At 54.8% G+C, this 25,853-nt stretch overlaps 1 protein-coding gene and 1 non-coding gene across 2 annotated transcripts in view; both read right to left on the bottom strand.

Moving 5' to 3' along the window:
* Positions 1–3,454: 3,454 nt before the first annotated feature.
* The window catches only part of IL34 (interleukin 34), a 32,468-nt gene continuing 10,069 nt past the window's right edge, over positions 3,455–25,853 (bottom strand). Inside the window, exons 2-7 of the mRNA XM_074969060.1 lie at positions 22,118–22,563; positions 21,309–21,412; positions 20,389–20,466; positions 19,281–19,454; positions 6,305–6,443; positions 3,455–5,635 (exon numbers count right to left, since the gene is read on the bottom strand). Of these exons, the coding sequence (XP_074825161.1) occupies positions 5,628–5,635; positions 6,305–6,443; positions 19,281–19,454; positions 20,389–20,466; positions 21,309–21,412; positions 22,118–22,145 (531 nt within the window). The 5' untranslated portion in view covers positions 22,146–22,563 and the 3' untranslated portion in view covers positions 3,455–5,627. The remainder of the gene's footprint in view (positions 5,636–6,304; positions 6,444–19,280; positions 19,455–20,388; positions 20,467–21,308; positions 21,413–22,117; positions 22,564–25,853) is intronic.
* TRNAG-GCC (transfer RNA glycine (anticodon GCC)) lies at positions 13,444–13,514 on the bottom strand. The gene has a single exon. It is a non-coding gene; the product is annotated as a tRNA-Gly (tRNA).

The following is a 25,853-nucleotide window of genomic DNA, read 5'->3' as shown; positions in this document are numbered from 1 at the left end:
GTGACCACTCTCCTACTGAGGCACCCCCCACTATTCAGAGGAAACATTAAGAACAGACCCACTTCGTCACACCGGGTTGGGAGACAATGCAGATAGTTGAAGGTGGAATCTGGGGTGGTCCCCATAATTGGAAAAAAGGGACTTTGACCCATAGATGTATGGTCTGCATTGTTGCAGGCAAATTCTGCATAAAGGAAAAGTGAGGAATCCCAGCAGCACAGGGCCTCCCGCGAACACCAGGCATGAGCTGAGACCCCCAATCAGAGATTATGTGCTCCAGAAGGCCACGGAGGCAGACTACATGGCTGGGACATCTCTTTAGTGGAGCCTTTTACCCAGGGGTGAAAGTAACTTAAAGGACTTACCAGTACTCTGGAGTCCTGAGCAGGAAGTGTGGCCTCAACCAGAAGAGGCAGGGCCTTTAAATACCCAGGCCCTTTAAATCAAGATTTAAAGGCCCCAGGGCTCCGGCTGTGGCTGGGAGCCCCAGGGCCTTTAAATCACCCCCGGTGCAACCAGCTGCAGAGACAGCTGGGAGCCCCGGGGCAATTTAAAGGGCCCCAGGCTCCGGCTGCCACTACCGCAGTGGAGCTCCGGGCCCTTTAAATCACCACCGGAGCCCTGCCACCGCTACCCCGGGGCTCCAGCAGCGGGGCTCGGGGGGCTGCGGCTGCAGCGGGGAGCCCCGGGGGCTGCGGCCGCTGTGGGGAGCCCCAGGGGCACTTAAAGCCCCACCCCCACCCCCAATCCCCGCTGCCGGAACCCCAGGGTAGCGGTGGCAGGGCTCCAGCCAAGCTTTAAAGGGCCCAGGGCTCCCCGCAGTGGTCGGGGAAGCCGGTCCGGTCTGGCACAGCGTACTGGCTCTTGCCGGTATGCCGTACTGGACTGAACCGGCTTACTTTCACCTCTGCTTTTACCTACAGTTAAATGATTCCCAGTTAACTTGAAGCCAGTTAATTGTGTCAAGGCCAGTCTGGATGCTGCCCAAACATTTGTTCCAAGCTACAAACATGTAGCTTGCTCATAGGCGCCAACTCCATGGGTGCTCCGGGGCTGGAGCACCCAGGGGAAAAATTGGTGGGTGCTCTGCTCCCTTCCCCCCGTCACTGCTCACCTCTGCCTCCGCCTCTTCCCCTGAGTGCACTGCGTGCCCGCTTTTTCCCCCTACCTCCCAGCGCTTGCACCGCGAAACACCTGTTTTGCGCGGCAAGCGCTGGGAGGGAGGGGAGAGGAGGGGGAATGTGGCGCACTCGGGGAAGAGGTGGGGCTGGGGCGCAGATTTGGGGAAGGGGTCCAATAGGGGCAGGGAGGGGGCAGAGCTGGGGTAGGGACTTTGGGGAAGGGGTTGGAATGGGGGTGGGGCAGGGACGGGGAAAGGGTGGAGTCAGGGCAGGGCCAGGGTGGCGCGAGCTCCCACCAGCGCGGGGGAAAGTTGGCACCTATGCTTGTGCTGGATGGATCCCCACAGTGAACAACAAACATTCCTTAGCTGGAAGAAATATCTGGGGTGTGTGCACAGACTTGCCTTCACCAAGGTGCAAACTGCTTTGAGTTAATTGGGAATCAATTAAATCTGTTAAAATCTCAAGCGTCCATAAGGACATCCCAGCCCTGCTTTCACGTAGGGCATGTCTACACTACAAACTTATGTCGGTCCACGTGCAGAGGACTAATAGTCCGCACGGAGCTCCCCCCCAGGGGCTGGGCTGCTGCCCCCCATGGAGCTTGGCTCCCTGCTCCTCACGGGGCTCCCAAATCCCTGCTGTGAGTCCGGCTGCTGCCCGCTTGGAGCGTGGAGCCTGGGGGCAGCCAGGCTCCTAGCAGGGAGTGGGGAGCCCGGGTGGCAGCCTAGCTTGGAGCCAGGAGCCTGGGGGCAGCAGGGCTCCCAGCAGAGAGCCTGGGCAACAGCCCAGCTCAGAGCAGGGATCCCTGGCTGGGAGAAGGGAGCCAGAAACCCAGGGGACAGCTGATTTCTGTCTGGAACGCCCGCCCCAGGGTGACAGCCTAAGTTGTGAGTGCAGCGCAGGGTTCACAGCAGGGAGCCAACCAGCCTTTCTTGTCAAGTGACAAGAATGACAGCCAACAGCGGATGTAAGTGACGGCAGTGTCTGCTCGGACACTGCGTCACCCTAACTATGCCGACGTAAGTCCACGCCTCTCCTGGAGAAGCAGTTATCATGTTGGTGTAGCAGGGAACTTGGATGGGTGGGAGCAAGGCTGGAATGTGGACACAGACATAATTAGGTCGATGTAAGCTGCCTTACGTCGACCGAACTTTGTAACGTAGACCAGACTTTAGCCCCGCTTTGTTCCCCTCCTCCCCACCTGCTCTTCCATGTGTAACTTACATCCACTACACACCTGGCTTCTGAACTTGGCCCGGAGCTCTATATAAGAGCGGACTCGGGAATTATTTGCCATGTAACCTATTAGTCCTCTGTTTGTGCGTCTCAACCTCCACCAGCTGGGACCTGCCTCCCCGTTTGCATTACGGAATAACAGGGAGGTTGTGACCCCATGACGCCTGTGTGAGACTCCGCTGGGGGGCACAACCCAGGGAGAGATCACCTGGGTAATAAACACTGGCCACTGAATCATGCCAAATGGTCATTCCAGGGTGGCCCAGTGGTCTGGGTGGCAGCTTATCATGTAAGAGACATGAGTGGAATTCCCTGCTTTGCCACAGACTCCTGGTGTGACCTTGGGTCAGTGCTTTAGTCTCCCTGTGCTGTAGTTCCCCGTTGCCCTGCCCGGTGCGGGGAGGGGCGGATACATTACAGATTGACAGGTTTCAGAGGAGCAGCCGCGTTAGTCTGTATCCGCAAAAAGAACAGGAGGACTTGTGGCACCTTAGAGACGAACCAATTTATTTGAGCATAAGCCTTTGTGAGCTACAGCTCACTTCATCGGCTGCATACTGATTGGCAGGTGCTCTGATTCTCCAGCCGTGGAGGCTGTCTCGCACTTCAGCTAGATTCAGACAAGGCCATTTCAGCTCCAGCCACGCTCCCGAACCATTTATTGCTATGTAATTCTTTGGCAACGGGCTGCATCTTACTCTTTATGTTCAATAACAACTTGAGTCATTCCCCCGCCCAGCCCCATCCCTTGTTGAATCTGTTTGCTTCTCCATGAGCAACGTGAGTGCCAGCATGGCGCCATGGTGAGCCTGGAGCTGTGGGAAACAAGTCCCTGGATTTGGGAGAGAGACGAGACATCAAGGCGTCAAGTTTCACTCCTGACTAGTGTGGGGTGACCCACGCTTTGGGGGCCCGATGGAGATACCTTAAAGAGATCAGGGTGTGGTCAGCCCTTTCTGAACATCTGGCCCTTCAAAGGGGCTTCAATTGGGCACCTAAAAGTTGAGGTGTCTTGTTAACATGCAGGCCCTGGCCTCTCCATATGAGCCATAGCACCTGCTACCAGTCCGTACCACGGCTCTCATCTCACTTCCCTGCCACCACACCTGGACAGACGGCCCCTCTACACTAGAGCCAACGACCATATGTAGGGAGGCAGCTGCAACATCGGTTCAAACCCAATTCCTGTTTGTGCGGGTCAAATGCTCCCTCCAGGTCTGTGAGACATGCTCAACCCTCAGGCCATCTGAGGAGTCAGCGCTTTCCAGGGAACCAGTTACAGGGCAGCCAACAGCACGGAACGGTAGTCATGGTTCAGCAGTGGTGATCTGCCATTTGCCACCTTCACGAGCCAGGCTAACCCCGGGGACCAATGTTTCCATCAGACACAAAGCTTCTGTGGCCAACTCCCTGTATGCTGCTCCCTCTTGTCATGCATCAGTGTTGCAAACCCTCTCTCTTTCCTCTCTGGCTTGACTTAGCAGGCAAACTTTGACATCATTCTCCACCAGTGGTGCCTGCGACGAAAGCCGCAGTATAGAGAGGTCTTGGGCATTTCTATCACGGTGTCCTCTAGCCATGCTCAAGGTGGAGATAGACAGCACAGAGCGCAAAGCGCCCCTGCGCCATCTACACGGCAGCTTCCACTGTTGCTCCAGTTGGTGGAGAATTACAGCTACAAAGTTGGCTGGAGCAGACACAGCCCAGTCCTCCCGCATCTACAGATTTCCCTTTGAAAAGCACTTCAGCTTCTGGATGCAAAACAGCTCTGGGTGATGGGGGAGGATCAGGGCAGCCCTTGCTGCTTAGCCTGCCCGGAAATCATTCAGCCCCAGCACATGGCCTGGGCAGCATGAGAGACGTGGCCAACGAGTCTCCCAGCAGGCGGGAGGGAGGACACATGACATCCAAGGGGTTCCCTGATCCCAGGAATCATGAGACTTTAAATTCGACACATTTAGAGTTGGGTTCGCTTGCTCTTTATTGCATTTATCGGCATTGGAGCCTGTAGGGGACACATTTACAAGCTCAGCTGCGACCAGGAGAGCTAGAGACCAGCTTTTTTGGTTAATGCAAGCTGACAAGGTGCATTTATATGGTGATTCCAGGGCTCGGGGCTTTAAAGAAAACATGTCGTAAGATATGTGACCAAACCACACGAGTTGGCAGCACTGAAAACAGGAGCAGAGAACGTCTTCTAAAAGGGCAGGGAGACGTGGGTCAAAGGGAGATACATGTCTCCAGGTGCCCTAGCCCTAGGCTGGACCCAGCAAAAGAACAGACAAGGCAGCCCAAGGGCCTGGTCATGAGCTCTAAGGTGCTGGGTGACAATGGTGGCAGGCATTTTAGAACTAGGGTTAGATCAATGGGCAATGGCTCATAGACACATATTGCAGGTGCACGGCTCCATCATCCATCGGCTCGCTCAGGAGAGGAACCGCAACACAACCAGCTCTAGGAAGAGTCTGAGGGCAGATTGCTGTTGGCACTCTCAGCTCCTCTGGCTCCGCAGGCCTGGCCCTGCATTTGCATGCACCAGCGCTGGGGTGGGATGGAAAGTGTCCCTGTAGGTGGCTCCCTCGTACACGGGGTCCAAAGCTGCCAGCCCAGTCACAGCAGTCTCCAGGGAGCACCCTCCAGCGGCTCTTCTCTGCAGGGGCTGCGGTGTACCAGCTGTGCGTCCTGACTCAGGCATGCGTTGAGGCCAAGGCGCCCCAGGCCAGGTTACATCCCGCTCTCTCTCTCTGACAACCCTTGTGAGAAAATCCCTTGCTGAGGCCAGCGTGAATGTGCCGAAGTCTCCATTGCTGCTGCAGAGCTGGCCCTCGGGTCTCTCTTCTGGTGGGGAGCACGGGGAGCAACACACAGCCGCACCCTCAGGGCGACACAAATGCAGCCTGTTCATGGCAGGAGAAGCCACCACCGTCCCCGGATTCCCCGTGCCAGAAAGATTTCCTGAGCTTGTCCCCCGGCTCTGGTAGAGAAAATCCACTCCTCTGCACTCTCCTTCCTCTGCCTTTGCTCTCATTCTTCCCTGGGAGAGCAAGGCAAAGTTCCCACTCCCGGGCACCTTGGAAGATGCTTCGTAGGGTGCTGGCTTCCTCTGGGCCCTGGGGAGATGGCAGGCACAACGCAACACAGAAGCTGGGATTGTGGGGCACAAGCAGACAGGCAGCGTGACAACAGAGACCACATGCCGAGGCAGCGCAGAGGGCACGGAGAGAGGGAGGAAATGGCCACGGTCCCTTCCTGATCATAGGCAGAATCCTATTTACCTGAGGCAGGAGAGAGCCGAGGCGTCCGTCACTAACGCAGCCAACAGGTCGGCTGAGTGGCCCTCCATGCAGCCACCCAGAATGCCTGGGCTAAACCCATTTTCCACACATCTGTGTGCCCAGCTCACGGGACAGGGAACATGCTGGATGGGCAGCTGTCACAGCATGCAAAGGGCCCTCTGTACCCTGCAGATCTGCTCTCCCAGTGCGTTCACAGCCTCTCTGCTGATCTGCACTGCCCATGGCCAGGGGTGCCAGAACAGGGGCGCCAGGGGCCATGGCCCCCCGTCTTTTACTAGCCGTAGGGGCGAGCAATGAGGGGAGGGGTGGAGATGAGCGAGAAGGGGGTGTGGATTCCAGGAGAAGGGGTGGTGCAAGGGCGGGGCCTCCGGGAGAAAGGGTGGTGCAGGGCGGTGCTTTGGGGGCAGCATGGCATTGGGGGTGGGGCCACGGTTCAGGCACCTGTGGCCCCCCACTTTTAGGACGTTTCCACTGACCTTGCCCATCGCCTGGGAGCAACGCCAGAGTGATCCGCAGGCTGGGATTTTCCTACCGGAGCATGGACTGCTCACCTCCCCCAGACAGCCCCCTTCGTGAGCTGGGAGCTGCCTTGGCTCTGGCTAAGCTTATTCCTCCCTCCATGCTTCCCTGGAAAGGATCTCTACTCACATGATTCGCTGTACAGCAGCCACATGACCTTGACGCAGTTATCCAGCAGGGCTTTGGGGGGCACGGCCTTCTGGCTGCTCCCTGCGTCGCCAGCGAGAACCTGCTCTACCACGTCCTGAACATTTGCGTCCACATTCCCCTGCAGAAACAACACACGTGCAGGGGAGTGACTGGCTTGCTCCCACACACCCCCTCCCTTGCGGGCCTGAACTGCACAGCTCCCAGACCTAGAGCAGGATTTAAAGGTGGGATGTTGGACGGAGTCACCCAGCTCCATCTTGTTAGTACCTCCCCCAGCTCTAGGCAAGGCAGGGCGATGGCACTTTACCATGCGCTAAACCGAGCTGAAGCCTAGACTCGAGTGTACGGTGTTAACCCGAGTCCGCACTGGTGCTAAGTGGGGTCTCCAAACCACTCAGGACGCGGCTACATGTGAAAGTTTTTTCCGGAATGAGGCAGGGTGATTGCTCCTGCGGGGCGACTTCATGTGCAGGCAGGCCCGTAGGCTGGCTCGACCGAGCTAACGCCGCTGAGAACAGCGCTGGCGGGCTAGATCCCACCCCCGGGACGACTCCATCCACTCCCTTCCACACCATGACGGCATCAGGCCCCGTGCCGTTCTGCTCTGTCGAATGGCGTCCTCCAAATGGCGTGACCTCACAAGCCCTGTGTGGGCGAGGTCACGCCGTGTGGAGACCCCATTTCGTTTCCGTACGTTGCCTACGGAGGTGCCACCCAGCTACGCACGTGACTGCAAAGGTCAGACCGTCCGAGCCGGGCAGCTGTCTACACACAAGTTGTACTGTCACAGGCAACACAGTACAACCCCCGCTGCGGCTGCAGCTGTAGGTACACCGGTGTCTACACCAGATAGATTATTCCTGTTTGGAGAGGGGGGCCAGACTGGGACAAGGTAACTACCCCATGGGTTACACTGGTATACCGACACCAGTCAGACATCGCCCCCCTGGCCACACACACAACCGGCACAGTTATACTGAGACAAACGCTGTGTAGACCAGGCCCTAATCTAGTCCCAGCCTGAAAGAGCAACAGAGAACCACCAATGCTCCAGCCGTGAACCGACGCTTCCAGACAGACTTTGGGGTCTTGACTACACAAACCAGCAGCATTGCTTCAGCTCTCCACCCAGGCTCCTTGTCCTTCCAAAGTAACCTCACGCTCAGTCGGACATCCGCAGAGACATTTAGAAACCACCCAAACAACAGGCCTGGAGCTTTCATCACAATCCTCAGCTGCTAAAACAAACACCCACACAGACAGACTGGCCAGAATAGCAGAACTTCAGATCAGGCTGACCAAATTTTTCCACCACATTTGAAGTTGGAGGGAGGGGAAAGTGATTCTTAGCTTGTTTCAACTCCTTGTTTTCAGCTTCTTTTTGTTCACATCTACATGTTTGCTAGCTTTGCTCAGGTGTAGAGCATTTTTCTACCACTTTAGAAGTGACTGGATACATGATTCCTGAATTACAATTCTGAGTGTTCCCTCACTTCCCATCTGCTTCCCACACACAGATGTAAGGACAATAATACCCCTTCAGTTTAGGGCTAAGAGCTGCCATGCCAGTTCTCATCCAAGGCCTCCTACAGAACCAGAAAACACCAGATATGAGATTCATGATACTAAGACAAGAAAACCCTCTCAGGAACCCAAGTACCCTCTTGATCCTTCTCTATAGACACATAATAAAGGGAACATGTCAGCTGATAGGTCTCGCCTTAGAAGTCATCTTGAAAGTGATGCTAACCTCAGTGACTGTGGAGCCCCTGGGCCTGTCGGAGTTTTCTAGTTTAGGCATTTGGGTGAGCTCACATCCTAGTTTACCCTGGCCTAACTTCGGTCTCTGTTCCTAACCTAGACAATCCTGAAGAGAGGGAACCATGAATCCACCACTGGATGGTAGAGTCTGAAACAGACCAGGACTGTGTAGTAGGAAAACAGCAGCTAAATGGTGCCCAGCAAGAGGGTGCGGGGGAGAATTCTCCCCTGCCACGCAGGAAACGCAAGAGGAAAGCCCGGGGCAGCTGAAGGCACTCACCCACACTGCAATTTAGCCAGGTTCCTTGCTTCTGAAATGGGCTGTGGGATCTTTAATCAGCACCTCCACTTCCCCTCTCCCAATGGCCAGCACCTGGCCCCTGAGCATAGGCTATGGCACTGGTTCAAGACTGACTTAAAGGGGAGGCTGCCAGCTGGCTGGTCCCAAAAGGGGATCTGACAGGAGGACAGCTCAGGGGCGGTGACACCGATCACTGGTGCTAGTAGGACTTGTGGGTGAAGCACTGTTTCTCTTTGAAAGTCAGTTATGGTGGAGGGTCAGTGACAGCAAAGGCAGGCCCCTGAACAACAGGCATTACCCGAATGCAAAGACAATGCTTGTATCTTCGTCAGTCAGGTCCACCAGGGTCCTGCAGCAGGATTGTACAGAGACAGGACACTAAAAAAATGTCATTTTCAGCAGCTGAGAATCAAACTGAGCCTCCGATGTCGCAGGGGACAGTATTGCCACAGAAGAACCAATGCTGCAGCCGTGAAGAGTTTCTTTCACTTGCGGTTTGATGTTTTGCTCACATGAGTCACCGCCATCTATAAATGTCAAAGATGACCTGCCAAAACCCCCAAACAAGACGGGCTTTGTGCCCTTCTTTGGTTCTGGCTGATGGATAAAGGAGCGCTGGCAATGAACATTTTCCTTTTAAAAAGTGGTTTTTTTCCTTTCTTCTTTACATTAAAAATTCAGTGGCGCTCACTGAAAACCGGAGCACAGTTTGGGCAGAAATTTTCATGACAATTACATGAATTGTTTGTTTGTTTTTTAATTGGGTCAAAATTTCAATGAACATGTGTCAGAATTTTATCATCTCTTTAGCTGGTCAGACAACAGGGCAAAATATTCACTATAACTTTCACCAGGAAGGTCACCCTTTTATGTCCATGTTTGAAACGTCGATGAAAAATGTCACTGAAATTGCATATTTTAAATGATTTTGACCAGCTGCATGTGACCCCCAAGGTCATGCCAAGGCCCCCACAACTCACATGAATGCTGACAGATACCTAACTGGGCTCAGTCTGGCTCACCTGCGTGTTAGTATTGTTAAAAGAGGTATTAAAATGTGCTTAGTGTTTAGACTTTATTGAATGCTTGTGAATTGATGTCTGCATTAATCTCCCGTATAGCGTCTGTAGCCCATATTATAAGGTAATATCTGAGCAGTTGCATTGTGAGCCTCTGTGACTGCGTAAATCACCAGACAGGAGAGAGACATTAACTAGCGTGAAAACATGTCCTGTTGGAGACCGCGTATGTCCTGCACCACATGGAAGGTCCATCCCAAACTATAGTGGAACATCAAAGAGGACAAAAAGACTTTGTTGATTGCTCTCCCCTCTCAACGCAACGAAGAGGAGACTTGCAAGTGAATTCCTCCTAACCTTTGAGTTTGCAATTTCAACGGGGGCAAAAGAGGGCAAGGCAAACAAGGAGGAACTGGGGACAAGGATTACTAAGCAGAAGCAAAAGATCCCCAGTGCTTGGCTTGGGTTAGCCCTGAAGGACAGATACAGCTTGCTTATCATATAGACCTTTTATTACTTTTTGAAACTTAAGTTTGGAACTCATTTGTGTGCATATAGGTTTACCTGCTTTAACCTGTAAATAATTTATTTCTTTTTTCCTGTATAATAAATCTCTAGATAGTTTATTATAGGATTGGCTACAAGCATCGTCTTTGGTGTGAGATCTAAAGAGCAATTGACCTGGCAAAGTAACCTGAATATTGCTGTGATCTTTGGTGTAAGGGACCATCTATCACAAAGATAAATTTACCTGGGTGGCAAGACAGATCGGTGTACCCAAGGGGACGGTCTGTGACTCTAGGGGTATGGTGTTAGAATGCCTGAGGAGTTTACACTAGCTCACTCAAGCAGTGGGGCAAACAGCCAGCCCCGTGAATCATTCAGCGCCCAACCCCCTCAGAGTAGGGCTGGAAGAGCTGCCCGTTCTTATTGGAGGCCTTCACAGGACACCCCAGCTGACATTTCTAGCACTCCCATGGTAAGAACACAAGAAATGAACAAACCATAGTGACCGACCCACCCCTGGCATTCCTGGAGAGAGCGGCGAGGGAGAGCATGAGACACCCTGTCTGCACTTACAGATCACCTCTAAGGGGATGGCCCAGGCCTGCTTTTCTGGCCATCAATGGCACTGGGCTTCAGGCACTAGTTGTAGTGTTTGCAGGTCCCCTCTCCCATCTCGGTGAGGCGCCCTCCACCCATCACGGGGTGACAGAACCAGGCCAGGTGGGGAAGTCAGCAGAGACACAACCCAGAGGGTGCGTTGGTGGGCCAGTGGCTAAATTTGTACCTCCCATACCCGAGACACGCGTTTGATTTGCCCTCCATTTGTCCCTGGAGTTGCCCCTGGCCACTCCGGACTGGGAGCGTCCTCCTGTCTGCTCGGTGGGGGCTGATGGCGGGGTGTCCCCCCCGGTGTACCGATTGCCCCTAAGCTGGGGTGACGGGACGGGGGAATGTGTGTGCGCTGCTGCCTCTCTGGGGCTGGAGCTGCTGGCGGCTGCTTGTGTCTGAACAAGCCAAGTTCAGGCTCCCGACCCTGAGTGCTTTCTTAAAGAGACAGCGCACTCACTCACTCGGGCACACACACACTCCCCCCCAACACACACGCACGCACACACACACCAGGGCTCCCTGCATCCAGGTCACTTCCCCACCTGGGCTGGGCTGGGCTGAGACATCAGGAGCTGCTGCTCTCCTGCCCTCCCCTTACGCAGCCAGCCAGCAGGGAAAGTGACCTGGATGCAGGGAGCCCTGACAGCTCCTTGCTCCCCCCTCACAGGCTCAGCCCCCTAAGGCTGCCGGGGGCGGAGGAGCAGCAGTCCAGTGGGGGAGCGAGAGCAGTGCCAGCTGCTTTGTGCATCCAGGTCAGTTTCCCCATGTGGGTGCAGGAGGGAGGTGCAGGGGTTGCGGTGAAGGGGGCACAGGGCAGGGGTTAGGGGCTCAGGAGGGAGGTGCTGGATTTGGGGTGAAGCGGGCACAGTGCAGGGGTTAGGGGCACAACGGGGGCAGGTGTTGGGGTGCAGGAGGGGGGCAGAGGTTGAGAGTGAAGGGGGGCATTGGAGCAAAGGGGACACACGGGGGTCAGGGGCATCAAAATGCAAGTTCGCCCAGGGTGCCATTTTCCCTAAGGCCAGCCCCGTTCCTGACCAATGCAGAAATTAGCCCCGGGTCGCACACAGAGCCCTGCAGGATGGGAATGTCGATTAAAACCTCAACCTCTCCCATAAAAGCCATTTAAAAAAAAAAGAAAAAAAAAGATAAGCTAAGCTGCAAAGTTTGTCTAGGTACTAGGAGAGAATTTTTCTACCACAGTAGAAGTGAATTGGGTACAGCATTCCTGAATGATGATATCCTGATTAGAGAGGCATCCTCCACACTTCTCATCTGTATAGACACAGACCCAAAGGAGTTAAGGACAATAACAGACTTGTCTAAATCAGGGTGCACAGCTCCCAACAGCTGAGGGTTTCTACTAAAATGATCAGCAGTGAGATTAGCACTGTCTCGATTGTCATCACTGGGCTTCAGAGTTAACGCTGCATTGTGATGACTAGGCACAGTTCACACCGCTGAGAAGTGTAGGAGGGCCTGTCACTATGCCACGACTGATGCCCCCAACTGATTAACTGCCACGCAGGAGGATCTCAAAGTTACAAACCACTTCACCCAGCACTAATACGCAGCCACCTCTGGAGTGGACTGCAGCTGCTAGCTAACAGCAGCAGTGGCAATGCCACAAGGAAAACAGTACCTAAACCCACGGACTCTGCAGGAGGAATTCCTGGGCTGCAAGAGGCACTCACCCACACTGGAATTTAGCCACGACACTGAGGTCCCCACAGCTATGCTAGTGAAACAGGCTGTGGGATCTTTAATGAGCACAATTGGTCAGCACCCCCATTTCCTCTCTCCCAACACCTGCCCCCGAGCATTAGGCTGTGGCACTGGCTCAAGGCTAACTCAAAGGGAGGCTGCCAGATGGTCCTGCCTCGCCCTGGCCGGTCCTCGGTACAGACCAGCTCCAGTCCTCCCCATACTGTCCATCTGAGAGGATCACAGCTCACGGGGCTACAGCTGCCAGGTGGCGACCCCAAGGTGCTAACAGGACAAATGGGTGAGGCACCGTTTCTCTTTGCAAGTCAGCTCTTCTGGACTCCGGTCAGTGACAACCAAGGCGGGTCCCTGAACAAAGGGCGTTTCTCAAATGCAAAGACAATGCTTGAGTCTTTGTCAGTCAGCTCCATTGTGGTCCTGCAGCGGGGTTGTACAGAGAGACAGGACGTTAATAAAAAGCCACTTTTATCAGCTGTGAATTAAACCCAGGCCTGCCAAGTATCAGATCAAGAATTCTACTGCTGAGCCACCATCTTGGACCTCACCTGGCGCTCACTGACATGAGTGAGGAGTATATTCTTCTCTTGCCTGTGGGAGAACCAGCATCTCCCACACTGGAGACAGGGCTCACTCCCCAGCCAACGAAGAGAAATCGGATTTCTGTACAGCTTGGAAGCTCTTTGCGGCAGGGACTGTTTTTTATTTTCAGTTTATCCAGTGCCCAGTCCTGATCTGGGCCACTCTTTCCATATAAATAATAGCAACGGCACCATGTTTGGATCTAGACCAGGGACAGCAACTGGGGGGCATTTTTGCAAGGGGATTTGGCCAGGAATAATTCCCTGGGATTTTTAATGACAAATGCTCAGGGTTTTCATTTAGCTGAAGGCCACAGAGCCAGAGCAGCATGCTGCCGTATTAATACGACGGGGTACCTACTCAGCCCGCCATGCCAGTGATCACAGAACCTGGGTTCCCTTCGGGGCTAAAATAGCCCAAAGCTCTGAGCAAGCCTAGGCTCACAGCCCATGATGGAACAGATCCGAGTTACAGGATAACCACATGTGAGGTCAACAGCCCTTAAAACTCCTGTAAGATTTCTACAAGGGAACAACAGGGGGTGAGAAAAATTGCAGCTCCCTTCCCCTGGCTGCAATTCAACAGGGCTTCGGAAGAGAAAAGAAAGAAAAAGACACAGCTGCATTGGCCGGGAATCGAACCCGGGCCTCCCGCGTGGCAGGCGAGAATTCTACCACTGAACCACCAATGCCCAGGCTGTCTGAAGCCTCTTCACAGCTGGCTGAACCCTCAAGAAAGTTGTGCTGGAAACCCCACCAGCAGCCCCTGTCTCTTCCCACAGTTTCCTCTCCCTGTGCAGTCCGTGCATTGCCACATTGGCAAACAGGGGCCAGCTGTGCGGCGAGACAGCATTGAGCCAGAGTGAACCACCTTCAGGACACCAACAACTGGTCCAGAGAGAGCAACAGCAGCTCACGGCCCAGGACAGCACTGGAGAGGCTGCAATCTGCCCCTTGGGCAATGCACTCACCCACCCTCCCCCTTGGGATGACTGCTGGCTTCGCCCTGAGCCACCCCACAAGGAGCCGAGGGGAATGCACCTGGCTGTACTGGGATCCAGCTCGCTGCTCCCCTGAGCACCTCTCCCTGGCAGGGAACTCGGAGGTGCCTCCTGCAGTGGGGAAATCACCCTCCACAGGCAGCAACCCCACTATCAGGCCAGGCCCCTGTGGAGGGCGTTGGCCCCTCTCAGCTTCTGCTTGACAAGGCTGCACTTCCGCAGCATCTGCCCTGCAGCCCAGGACCCGGATCGGGCTCCTTCCAGACTGTACGGCCGCGAGAGGGCGCTCCAGGTCACTGCACCCCCTCCCACGGGCAGGCTGCAGGGCCGGCCCACAACATTTTGGCACCTGAGGCAGGGAGTTCAAATGACGCCCCCCATGCCTCCTCGCTTGGGCCAAAACTTTGAAGTCGCCATTCTGCCTTCTTCCCATTCTACTCCTCCTTTACTGGGGGAGGTGGCAGAGCCGTACCATGAGAGAACTCACAACTTAAATTGCCTTGTTGAAAACACTTCACTTTCAAACACCTGAACAGCAGATGTCACGTTTCCTGTCTGCACAGTAAACACTGGCATTTGTATCTGTTTGGATAATCAAAGTGGGGCTTTCCCTGCCTTCCTGGCTGCAAAGATTTGAACTGCTTCCTGCTGAAGGTCCACAGTCTGGGCCAGCTCATGGTCTACTGAGATGGTTGCAAGGCCGACCAGCCTCTCGCAGGACCGGCTCTAGGCACGAGCAAAGCAGGCATGTGCTCGGGGCGGCACATTCCCAGGGGTGGCGTTCCGGCCACCCTTTTTTTGGGGGGGGGGGGGGGAGCTGCGCTCTCGGAGCTGCACCGCTTAGACGGGGCGAGGGCGCCGCACCCCCGGCCGCAGCGGGAAGGGGAAGCCCCAGCCCCGGGATGCTGAGCTGCCAGGGCCCAGCCACTACCTGAGGAGGAGAGAAAGAGTCCTGCCGGGGAGCTGGGGCTGCACCGCCTTGTGCCACCCCTTATCTCGGGGCTTCTCTGCGCGGCCGGGCGGGTGGGGGGAAAGCCCCTGCAGGCGCTGGGAGAAGGTGACATCACTCCCTCCACTTCCAGCGCCGCCTGCGAGCCCCAGCCCCACCTGAGCTCGGGGCGGCAAAAAACTTACAGCCAGCCCTGGCCTCTCCTGTGTCATTGTGGAGCGCAGATGTGTTTTTATTAACTTCAGCTTGGAGAAGCTGCGTTCTCCACAGGCAACTGTTACAGGAAGTGTTAGAAGTACGCGCAGAGCAACAAAAGCATTTGGAAAGAGGGTGGTCATCTTATTTGTGCACATTGTGACGATGTGACACAGCAGGGAGGGGGGAGTGTTGACCTGGGAATGTGCCCTGGGGATGGGAGACCTGAGAGCCTGTCACCTGAGCCAGGAGGGGGAGGGGAAGGTGACACCTCTGCCCAGGAATGCGAACAAAGGCTGCAGAAGGGAACCTGCTGGGGGGGTTTAGTTTCAGTTTGGTGCTGGGTGGAGGAACGCAGGGAACCCCAGGGCTGGGATCTAAGCTCCCTGCTCCCCCAGAAGGACTTGACTGAGGGGTCCTGGTTGTACCCACAAGCTCTGTTTTGGACTGTGTTCCTGTTGTCCAATAAACCTTCTGTTTTACTGGCTGGCTGAGAGTCTCAGTGAATCCCAGGAAGAGGGGTGCAGGGCCTGGACTCCCCCACACTCCGTGACACACATATATTCCAGAACAGCCTTTGGAGTTGATCCTGCTGAAATGTATCTTGAAAGGGCTTTCAGTTCATCACCTAAATCACTCGCATCAATATCGCGAATATCATCATGTGTCTCTAGTGCCCTGCATTGCTGGTGTAGGACTTCTTCAGGTATAGTGAGGGGTTTTGGAATATCCTACAACATCCCAAATACACTGCTGTGTTCCTTGAACTGCATGAAACGGTCTTCAGCTGACTGTATTGCACAATCTAGCACCTGGTTAAAGAATTCAACTTTGAATAGTTGTTTGGGGTCTCTTCTGGGATTATCCCGTGCCTCGTCATCAAAATGTCGTGTCTTCTTCGATGACTCTTGTATTCTTGAATGGGTGGGAAAATCGCTTCAGTGTGGAGTTCCTCTGCCAACTTCTGCGCACTCTTCAGAGCGTTTTGAAATCCCCCATCTGACCGGTACGACGGTAGGTCTGACTTTGCTTTGTCCAGTTGTTCCATTGCTCCAGATAGATCAAGGTCAACACCTTGGAGTCTCTTGCTTACAACATTTATTTCAAACAGTCTGTCATGCCACAGCACTAAGCCACACAGAAATGTGAAGTGATGTATGTTTCTGGTGATTCCATTTCCCTCTGCCACTGTTCTCCCACGAACAGTTCCTGTCATAGCACTGTCCTCCATCATGGCAATTATGGCAAGATTCCCAATCTGGTGTTTGATAGGCTTTGTCGCCTCCACTAGACTTTCCCATCGTGTGGCACTCGGTGGTTTCAGTGTCAGAGAGGATGTTCCCAGATGTTGCTTCAAAATTTGCCATCGATGAGTTGATGCAGAGAAAAATACATAGATGTTTTGAATTACATTAAAAAATTCAGCAGCCTCTCTAGAAGCTGATGCTGCATCACTGACCACCAAGTTCAATGAATGAGAACTGCATGGGTCAAAAAAAGCTTGAGGGTTTAACTCTCGGATCCGTGTCTGCACTCCTCTGTTCTTTCCTCTCATGTTGGCACCGTTATCGTAGCCCTGACCTCCCATGTCAGCTATCCCAATTCCCGTATCTTCCAGCTTTTTAAGAAGCACATTTGTCATACCCGCTCCTGTATATCATCAATGTCGATAAATTCTAGGAAATGCTCTGACAGTCACCACTGCAGGGACATTTTCACTAGGTTCTGTTGTTGTTACAAAACGCACCATTAAAGACATTTGTTCCGTATGGCTGATGTCAGGTGGGCCGTCCAGAATAACAGAGTAATATCGTGCTGACTTCAGATCTGCCACAATCTTCTGTTTGACTTTTGTTGCCAGTAACTGCATGATCTCATTTTGAATTGTTTTTCCAAGGTAGTGGTGTGTGTACCATGACTTGGGTGGTGACTCTTCTTAGATGCTCCTGGAGAACAGCATCAACCTCAGCCATCAGCTCCACAATTTTAAGGAAGTTTCCATGGTTTGGCACATACAGCTGATCTGCAGTGCCACGCAGGGCTAGGTTTTGGGTCGCAAGCATTGTCACAATGGCAATGAGCCTTTTCAGAACATTTTGCCAGTAAAGAGACTCTGACGCAATCTTCTCTTGATGCTGATCATCTGTGGTGGCCTTTAACCGTAGTCTCATCTCCAGCTCTTTCCACCTGTGGAATGCTCTCTGGTGATCTGCTGCCTTCTCATGGCACGCCAGATTTCTAGCCAGATTTGTCCAGTCCTTTGTTCCTGTAGAACCCAATGTGACTAGAACATTAGACTGGCAGAGTTTGCAACAAAACCAATATGCAGCAATCTGGGTTTCTGAGTACATAAGCCATGGCCTCTCCACTTTGTCACCATTGGGGATTTCATGCCAGTAATGTGTTGGATGGAAACTTCTATTTTCATTGTCTTTGGGGAACATGTTTTTCACTTGCTGTGGCCCATGCAGTACAAGGAAGTCCCTCAGGCTACTGCTCAAGTGGGTCCACAGTCCTGGATCCTCTAGACTTAAGAAACTAAACTCAGCAGCAGCTGTTTCTTGCGCCTCCACCACACTCTTCTCTGATCTACACTTTTCTTCAGGAATGTGCATGGCTACATCCACCTGAGATGGAGATATGGATGCTGCAGTAGCTGCCAGGTCACCTGCCCTCTGACTGACTGGAAGATCAGGCATCTCCTCACCACTCACATCCTCACTGGGGCCGGAAGGCTCACCGTGAACATTTGTGTCAATGTATCTCAGGAGAGCTCCTTCCTGCTTAAATAGAAAAGCTTCCTTTTCTTTCTTTCTTTTTCTGAATGCTGCCCCAGAGGGGTGTTTTCTTCTTTCACTCATGGCTGCTGTTCTGTGCCAGCTAGAGTGGCTCTCAACACTCAGCTGAAGGGGAGAAATAAGCAGGCTGGTAGCAGGGCCTGAGTGAGGGAAGAGATCAGCGTCTTAGGGCCTAACTGGCTCCTACTACTCCAGTTGACGGCCTGTTCTCCTCAAGTGGGTTCAGGGAAGCAGCAGGACACAGGAAGCTCCCTGAGAAGCTGGGGCTAATCAGTCCAGGCTCCTGGGGGGGCTAGAGCGGGACATAAGAGGCTCCTCTTCTCTCTCCCTGCGGCCACCTCAGTTTGCTCATGGTAAGGCCAGCCCTGGGCCGTAACTCTACCGCTGGGCTTAGGGCTAGGGCGACCAGAGAGCAACTGTGAAGAAATGGGAGGGGGTGGGGTGGGGGGGTAATTGGTGTCAATATAAAAAAAGTCCCCCAAAAAAGGGACTATCCCTATAAAAACGGGACATCTGGTCACCCTAGTTAGGACACAAGGGATGGGTAAACCCCAGCAATGAGCAGCATGTGGCTACAGGGTCCCTTCTCCCTCTGGTTCCCCTCCTCAGGCCTGGCTCTCTCCCATGCGGCTCTTGCTTTATCACTGATTTCAAGGCTTCCCCCTCCGCAACAGCACTGCTCCCTCCCCGCCAGCTGCCCTGCACCCGTTTTCTGGGGAGGCCACCAGCCCCCTGAGATGTTCCTGCTGTGTGTGTGTGTTGTTATTAATGGTGAGATCAGGGCCCTGTCACGCTAGGCGCTGTACAAACGAGCAATAGAAAACCCCTGCCCTGAAGAGCGGAGAAACACACGGAGGGGGAGGGAGGTGCTCATGTGGGCCAGCTGCCATATCCACAGCACAGTGTGCCGTGCAGAGCGTATCATGCGTGGGGTGCAGGGAGCCAGGTGCACACTCAGCACGTGTAGCTGGTGTGGTGTGCAGGACACGGGGACACAGTGGGCCGGACGCGGGGCGTGGGGCAATGCAGCAGGGTGCGCAGCGCCATGGGCAGCTGCAGCCCAGCATGCAGGACATGCACACGCAGCAACCCATGGGTCTCTGCATCTCTCACGTGTGCAGGTACAGAGCCCCGCCCTGCGGCTGGCACGGGGGCCGCAGGAGCATGGGCGTACAGCCTCTGTGTGTGCCAAGTGCACAGGGTATGCCTGGCCCCTAAACAGCATCTCAGCTCCCCCATTGCCCACGGCAGCCCCAACCCGCCAGCCAAGCCAGGAGGACACAGCCACACGTGGGCTGGGGCAGGCCAGCCCCTTTCCATGCTGCCCTGTTACAGCAAGAGTCACCCCAGGGCAGCTCGTCCACACTGGCGCTGGCCACCGGGGTCTGCCCTGGCTCCCCCCTTCACTTCGCCCTCCCGTTTGGCCCTCGGACGGTCACTTGCTGAGCACTGTGCAAGACACAGGAATCGAACCCAAAAGGGGGCGGGGGGCGGCGGTCCCAGGAGGTTCCCCACCTGGTTGTAGTTCTCGTACTCCTCAGCCAGCTGCTCAAAGAGGTGGCAGAGATCTTGGGTGTACTCCCAGGACGGGTGCCTCTCCAGCAGCACAGCCCAGATCTTCAGCAGCACCTGGGAGTTCACACTGAGCCAGAGGTAGCGCAGGGACAGCTCGCTGACGTTCTGATCCCGCTGGGGAGCACGAGGGGACAAGGGTCACGCACGGCTGCCCTCTGGGGGAGCCTCCTAAGGGGCTGCTGCCCTGGGCCCCAGCAGGTCCTCTGGAGAGGACCTCACAGCCCACACCCAGCCCCTGCCCACGGCCGCTTTGCCTTTTCCACTGCAGCCTCCAAGAGCTTCTGCTCAGCAAGCACCTGTGGCTGGAGCGTGCCTTGATCTCTGCACTACTTGGATTCAGTGGCCCTGCTTGCCAGCTCGTTCCTGGGATCAGATCATCCCTAAGCCCTGGGGAAAGCTAGACCCAGACTTGGCAGCTGCCCCCAGATCCTGACCCCCCTGGGTGTGAGCAAAATTCAGATCCCAACACCCTCAGCCTCTGTAAAGTTTGATTCCTCCTCAAAGCATCCCTCCCACTCTGGTATTTAGTAGGAACCTACCAATCCAGCATTTAACCTTCACAGCTGCTCCCTAGCTGGAAACTGGGGAGAAACAAGCACCCCCCTAGAAGTTCACGCTGCTACAGGACTGTTCGATTCCTGCTTGGGGAACCAGGTATGAGAACCAGGTATAGCCACGGCTTCAGTGCACAGTAAGGGATGATTGCTGAAGTGTCCTGGATGAAAAGCCCCAATGCCCAGGGCAGGTGTCAGATGCCATCCACTCCTGGCACTTGCTGGGATGTCAAAGATTTTCCTGACACTTGCGGTACCACCTCCAGCCCAGAGGCAGTGAGGGATTTTGAACAAGCCATGGGCCAGTATGGTTGGTCTAGAACGATGGCCCTTGAGGCAGAGAACTGGGGTCTCGGCCAGCTGAGCTAAGGGAGCAGCTGTTCAGGGCGCCTGTAGAAAGACCATGGAGCTTACAGCAGCGCTGTTCCCAGATGAGCTGGGACACCGGGATGGCAAACAGCGTGAGGATGGAAAGTGAGCACCGGACACCTTACCAGCCTGGTAATGTTGGCCGCCTTGAGAACCTCTTCGAACTGGACAGTCACGGTATAGTTGATGGGGAAATAGTGTTTCTGCAAAGGCAAGAAAAATAAAATCCTAGTGGTGAACTAAAAGCTTCTCTCTTCCCCGGATCCTCCTGGGCTGTGCCCCCATCAGCAACCGCTCCTGTCCCCTCCCCCTGAGTTGATGGGGAAGCGTGTACCCTGCCAGGCACCTTGGGCATGTTTCCTTGTGGATAAACAAATGCTGAAAACTAATTTGGGTTGTAACCCCTGGAACAGGTGTGCAGCCGCCTAATGCCGTGACACTGTCACTGTACACCACGGGGACCTTCCTGCTCCAAAAGCACAAGTGCCAACCACTTGAGCGAAAGGAGAATCGTCAGGAGTCACCTGTAGTCTAGGGTCTGTGACACACAGCTGGGCAGAAGACTCTGCCCGTTAGAAGGCAGAGTTGCACGTATGCACCAGTTTGCCCTCTCCGGGGGCTGCAGCCCCTCTGTGATGTTTGAAAATGAGCCAAATAGTTTGCACTTGGGTACCTGGTCTGCACCTAAATCAGGGCTTGGAAATTAACCCACCAGCAGCCCGAGGAGGGACCTTGCTAGGCAGGGCAAATGTCAACAGGAACTGCTGGGGGCTCAGCACTTTAGAAAACCAGGGCTCCTTGCTGGCGTCCAAAATGGGCAGTTAGCTGGTTAGCGTCGGGCTGCTAGTTTGGAAAATCTTGGCCCCGGAGAAGCCAAAAGGGGATGAAACAAGAGATGGTTCTGATTCCACGGCCCCCAGCACTCAGTGCGCTATGGGCAGAAAGGCAGAGGCTGCCCTAATGCCAGAGATGCATGTCTGGGCCTTTGGAAAGGGAGACACAAATCAACCGGTAACGTAGCCTGAGCCTAGAGGGAAAGAATTACCATGTACTGGAGCCGTTGCTGATACGTCAGCTTGTTCTGGAGAGCCTCAATAATCCTGCATTCCTTCTGCATTGCAGCCTCCAGCCCCAGGACAGCCACGAAATCTGCAAATCACCGTTCCGTCCCCCCCACCCGAGGGTGAACGAGAAGCGTAAGGCCCTGCCCCAACTGGCTCCCATCACACGCTGGGGGCCAGGAGGAACAGGCTTATGCTGCAGAGCAGGGCTCGGGAGAGGAAGGGAAGGAGAAGGGGGAAATCTGTCAGTGTTTTGAAGCAGCAGTATGGGGAGGGGAGGGCAAGAGACCTGGCCACCACGGCTCAGGGTCATTTGAACGAAGGGGAGAGTGGAGAACATTCCCCCCAGTCCAGTGCTAAGGGCCTGGCTGGGTTCCTGAACAGAGCGTTGGGTCCCACCCACTGAGTGCATGGACCAGCGCTGGGACTTGGACCCTGGGCAGCTGTTATCCAGATCCGCCCCAACAAGGAGCTTGTGAGCTGGGCTTGGCAACAGCTCTGCTGCCTCCCTTGCATCCCTGCGTGGGCCCTCTGGCCATCCCCGCCCTGGCTTCCCAGATAGAGCCCTCTCTGAGGCAGCCCAGGGTCCACAGCAGGTCAGAGCGTGCCAGCCCATGGGAGGCACAGGAATGGGCTGGCACAGCCAGGGGCTGCCTGGGGAAAGGGTCTTGGCCCCGTGCTGTTGTGAGGGTATTGGTCCGGTGCTCTCCGAACCAGAACAGGGCCATGGGCGTGTCCGACCCCTTCCCCTGCCCTGCATGTGACAGGAGAGCGAGCGCCCCGTCGTACTCACAGAGGAAGGGTGCGTAGCCCCGCTGCATGCTGATGGCGTGTGTCTGGGCAGTGAGCAGATGGACAATCCGGCCTACATGACAATGGCTGTGTCAGCGGGAACAGCCTCCCGCGTGCCGGGAGCAGCGACTCATGGGAGAGAGACCAGAGGGTGCCCCAGTACACTGCTGCCGAGGAAGGACCTGCAGGCTCCCTGCAGCCCAGGGAGGCCGATTCCTTCCCTGGGTGAGGGGCTCTCCCCTCCTCTCTAGGGTGCCGTGCGTGTTTGCTGCAATTGGGCGAAAAGCTGCTGCCAACGTGTTCCCATCGCAAGGTGCCAGGAGGAATGAATGACCCAGCCCCACTGCACGTGGGGTCTAGGGTGAAGGGCTGGAGGCTGCAGATCCCCGAGGCTGTGGGGGGGGGGCAATGCTAGTGTTATCCTCCGTCTGCGTCTGAAGCTGGGCTCTGTAACAGGAGACGGGAGGTAAAACCAAATGGAACCAACGTTAGCCGAGAGGTCAGCGCACCGAGCTGGCGTACAGCACCTCAGCCGTTCGCTAATAAACAGAGCCCCAGCGAGCTCTGCTGTGGGCTCACCCTCCACCCACAGCTGGCTGCATTTCAGGGGCTTTGTACATCGCTGGGATCAATTTGTTTGATCTACTTCTACTGATCAAACCATTTTTGCTGGTCCCTCAGGTGGTGGCTTAGACAGGTCTCAGCGTCCTAAGACACAAACATGCTGTCTTGGACGGCTGGAAGCCAGCTCCTGCTGTTATGCTCTGCGCATGCCTCATCACCCCAGAACTTGTACCTGGTGCTTTGCCAGCTCTCCTAATGTCTGTGCCAAGGGCGAACTACCCCCCCTCTGATGCCCTACGGCAGAGATCCCCAAACGCTTGAAAGTCGTGCCCCTCCTTATCTCTGTCCGCGCCCTGCCAGAGCTGCAGCTGTGGGGGGCGGGGGGCATCAACAAGGGTAAGGGGGGGCAAGGCTGGGGCTGCAGGTGAGGATGGGTCTGGGGCCAGGAATGGAGCCGCAGCCAGCGCTGGGGGCAGAGGTCCGCCAGGAGCGTAGCCGCACGTAGGCTGGGGACAGGGACAGGTGCAGGGTTAGGTGCCAGGCACATGGCTGGGGGAAGGACCGGAGCAGAGCTGGGGGCAGGGAGGGGCTGGATGGCACTCCCTCCCCGACCACACCCAAGGATGTGGCTCTGTGCCCTTCTCGGGGACCATGCCCCACAGTTTGGGGACCTCTGCCCCACGGATTTCCAGTGCAACATCTGCACAGGTGCCATTTGGATCAGTCCTGCACCACGGGCAGAACCATCACCGATCGTGCAGCAGAGATCTGTGCTGCTGGTTCGAGCCAGGAGAGCCCTGCCCTCGGTGGGTCTGGGCACAAGCCTCGTTTGAATGCGTTACGTGGCCGTGTGCAGCTGGGCACGTCTTCTAGGCAGCGGCAAGGCAGTGTAAGAGCAAAAACGTACAAATACACAACTGATTCAGATGACCTAGAGTCGCTGATGCTGTGTGATCTGGCCTTGGCCCAGAACTAAGGGAGTGAGTTCCAGGGAACTTGGGATGGGGCCTTTTGACTGGTGAGAGAGGGTCCAAAGAGGAAATCCCAGAAACAGGCAATATGCGAAGTGGAATCTGCTACTACCCCAAGGACCCTGTTGGGGAGGAGACAGAACAAGCAGGGTGCACCCCTCAACACCAGACACACTGTGACTTGCTTTCTTCCCCTAGGCCACAGGACATCTGGACAGATAGATAGCGCGGGAGCCTGACTGGCCACTGGGGATCCCCCCCTACTGGTAACAACCTGTTTGAAAACAACCATGTTCTTTAATGGCCTTGCTGCTTCGGTCCATTGGTTACTAGAAAAAGCTGTAGTCATGACACCGAGTTCTCATAGCCTGTCGGACCAAGACCTGGCAAAGTCACATCCACCACCACTCGGAACCAGAGACATTTGCACGTGTCTAGATTGTCACGGGGACAACTTGGTCAATTTAAACTACTCAGACAGGGCCCCTGGGCTACAGAAACGTGCGTCGGGCTCAATGGCTTCAACCACGTAACGGGGCATTTTCTTGTGGGCAAACAACAAGTTTCACATCCAGCCCAACAGCAGCAAGGATTGATCCCAAGGGACTGATCAGAGTCCCTGAGCTGAGATGTTGAAACTTGTTCCATGTAATGTGAAAGCTGAGATAGTAGCTAGTTATTAGGTGGCTCAGTCCTGGGCAAAGAGGAGTCTGTGCCCTTTGTGCCAGATGAGAGATAAGGCAGCACAGCACAGAGAGTTCATCACTGCAGGGAGCTCAGACTAGCTGCCAGAAGAGAGAAAAGCAATGGCACGTGGTTAGTGAGGTACTGCAGCATGTAAGAACATACGAACGGCTGTACGGGGTCAGACCAAAGGTCCATCCAGCCCAGTATCCTGTCTACCAACAGTGGCCAATGCCAGATGCTCCAGAGGGAATGAACAGAACAGGTAATCATTAAGTGATCCATCCCCTGTGGTCCATTCCCAGCTTCTGGCAAACAGAGGCTAGGGACATTGACGGACCTGTCCTCCATGAACTTATCTAGTTCTTTTTTGAACCCTGTTATAGTCTTGGCCTTCACAACATCCTCTGGCAAGGGGTTCCACAGGTTGACTGTGCATTGTGTGAAGAAATACTTCCTTTTGTTGCTTTTAAAGCTGCTGCCTATTAATTTCATTGGGTGACCCCTGGCTCTTGTGTTATGAGAAGATGTAAATAACACTTCCCTATTCACTTTCTCCACACCAGTCATGATGTTATAGACCTCTATCATATCCTCCCTTAGTCATCTCTTTTCCAAGCTGAACAGTCCCAGTCTTATTAATCTCTCCTCATATGGCAGCCGTTCCTTACCCCCAATCATTGCTGCCCTTTTCTGAACCCCAATAGATCTTGTTTGAGATGGGACATCCAGATCTGCATGCAGTATTCAAGCTGTGGGCATACCATGGATTTATAGAGAGGCAATAGGATATTTTCTGTCTTAATGTCTCTCCCTTTCTTAATGATTCCTGACATTCTGTTCGCTTTGTTGACTGTGCTGCACATTGAGTGGATGTTTTCCTAGAACTAGCCACCATGACGCCAAGGTCTCTTTCCTGAGTGGGAACAGCTAATGCAGACCCCATCATTGTATACGCATAGTTGGGATGATGTTTTCCAATGTGCAACACTTTGCATTTATCAACATGGAATTTCATCTGCCATTTTGTTGCCCAAACACCCAGTTTTGTGAGATCCTTTTGTAGCTCTTCACAGTCTGCTTGGACCAGGGGTGGGCAAACCTTTTGGCCTGAGGGCCACATCGGGCTGCGAAACTGTATGGAGGGCCGGGTAGGGAAGGCTGTGCCTCCCAAAACAGCCTGGCCCTCGCCCCCTATCCACCCCCTCCCACTTCCTGCCCCCCTCAGAACCCCCAATCCATCCAACCCCCCCATTCCTTGTCCCCTGACCGCCCCCTCCAGGGACCCCCTGCCCCCTAACCGCCCGCCAGGACCCCACCCCCTATCCAACCCCCCCTGCTCTCTGTCCCCTGATTGCCCCGACCCCTATCCACACCCCCACCCCCTGACAGGCCTCCGGGACCCCACCCCATCCCCTTCTCCCTCTCCCCTGACTGCCCCCCAGGACGCCTGCCTCTTATCCAACCCCCCCCCCCGTTCCCCGCCCCCTTACCATGCCACTCAGAGCAGCAGGAGCT

Source organism: Natator depressus, chromosome 12, assembly GCF_965152275.1.
Source record: "Natator depressus isolate rNatDep1 chromosome 12, rNatDep2.hap1, whole genome shotgun sequence".
Classification (NCBI taxonomy): Eukaryota; Metazoa; Chordata; order Testudines; family Cheloniidae; genus Natator; species Natator depressus.
The sequence above is the reverse complement of the archived record's forward strand: the minus strand, read 5'-3'. Positions and strand labels throughout refer to the sequence as shown.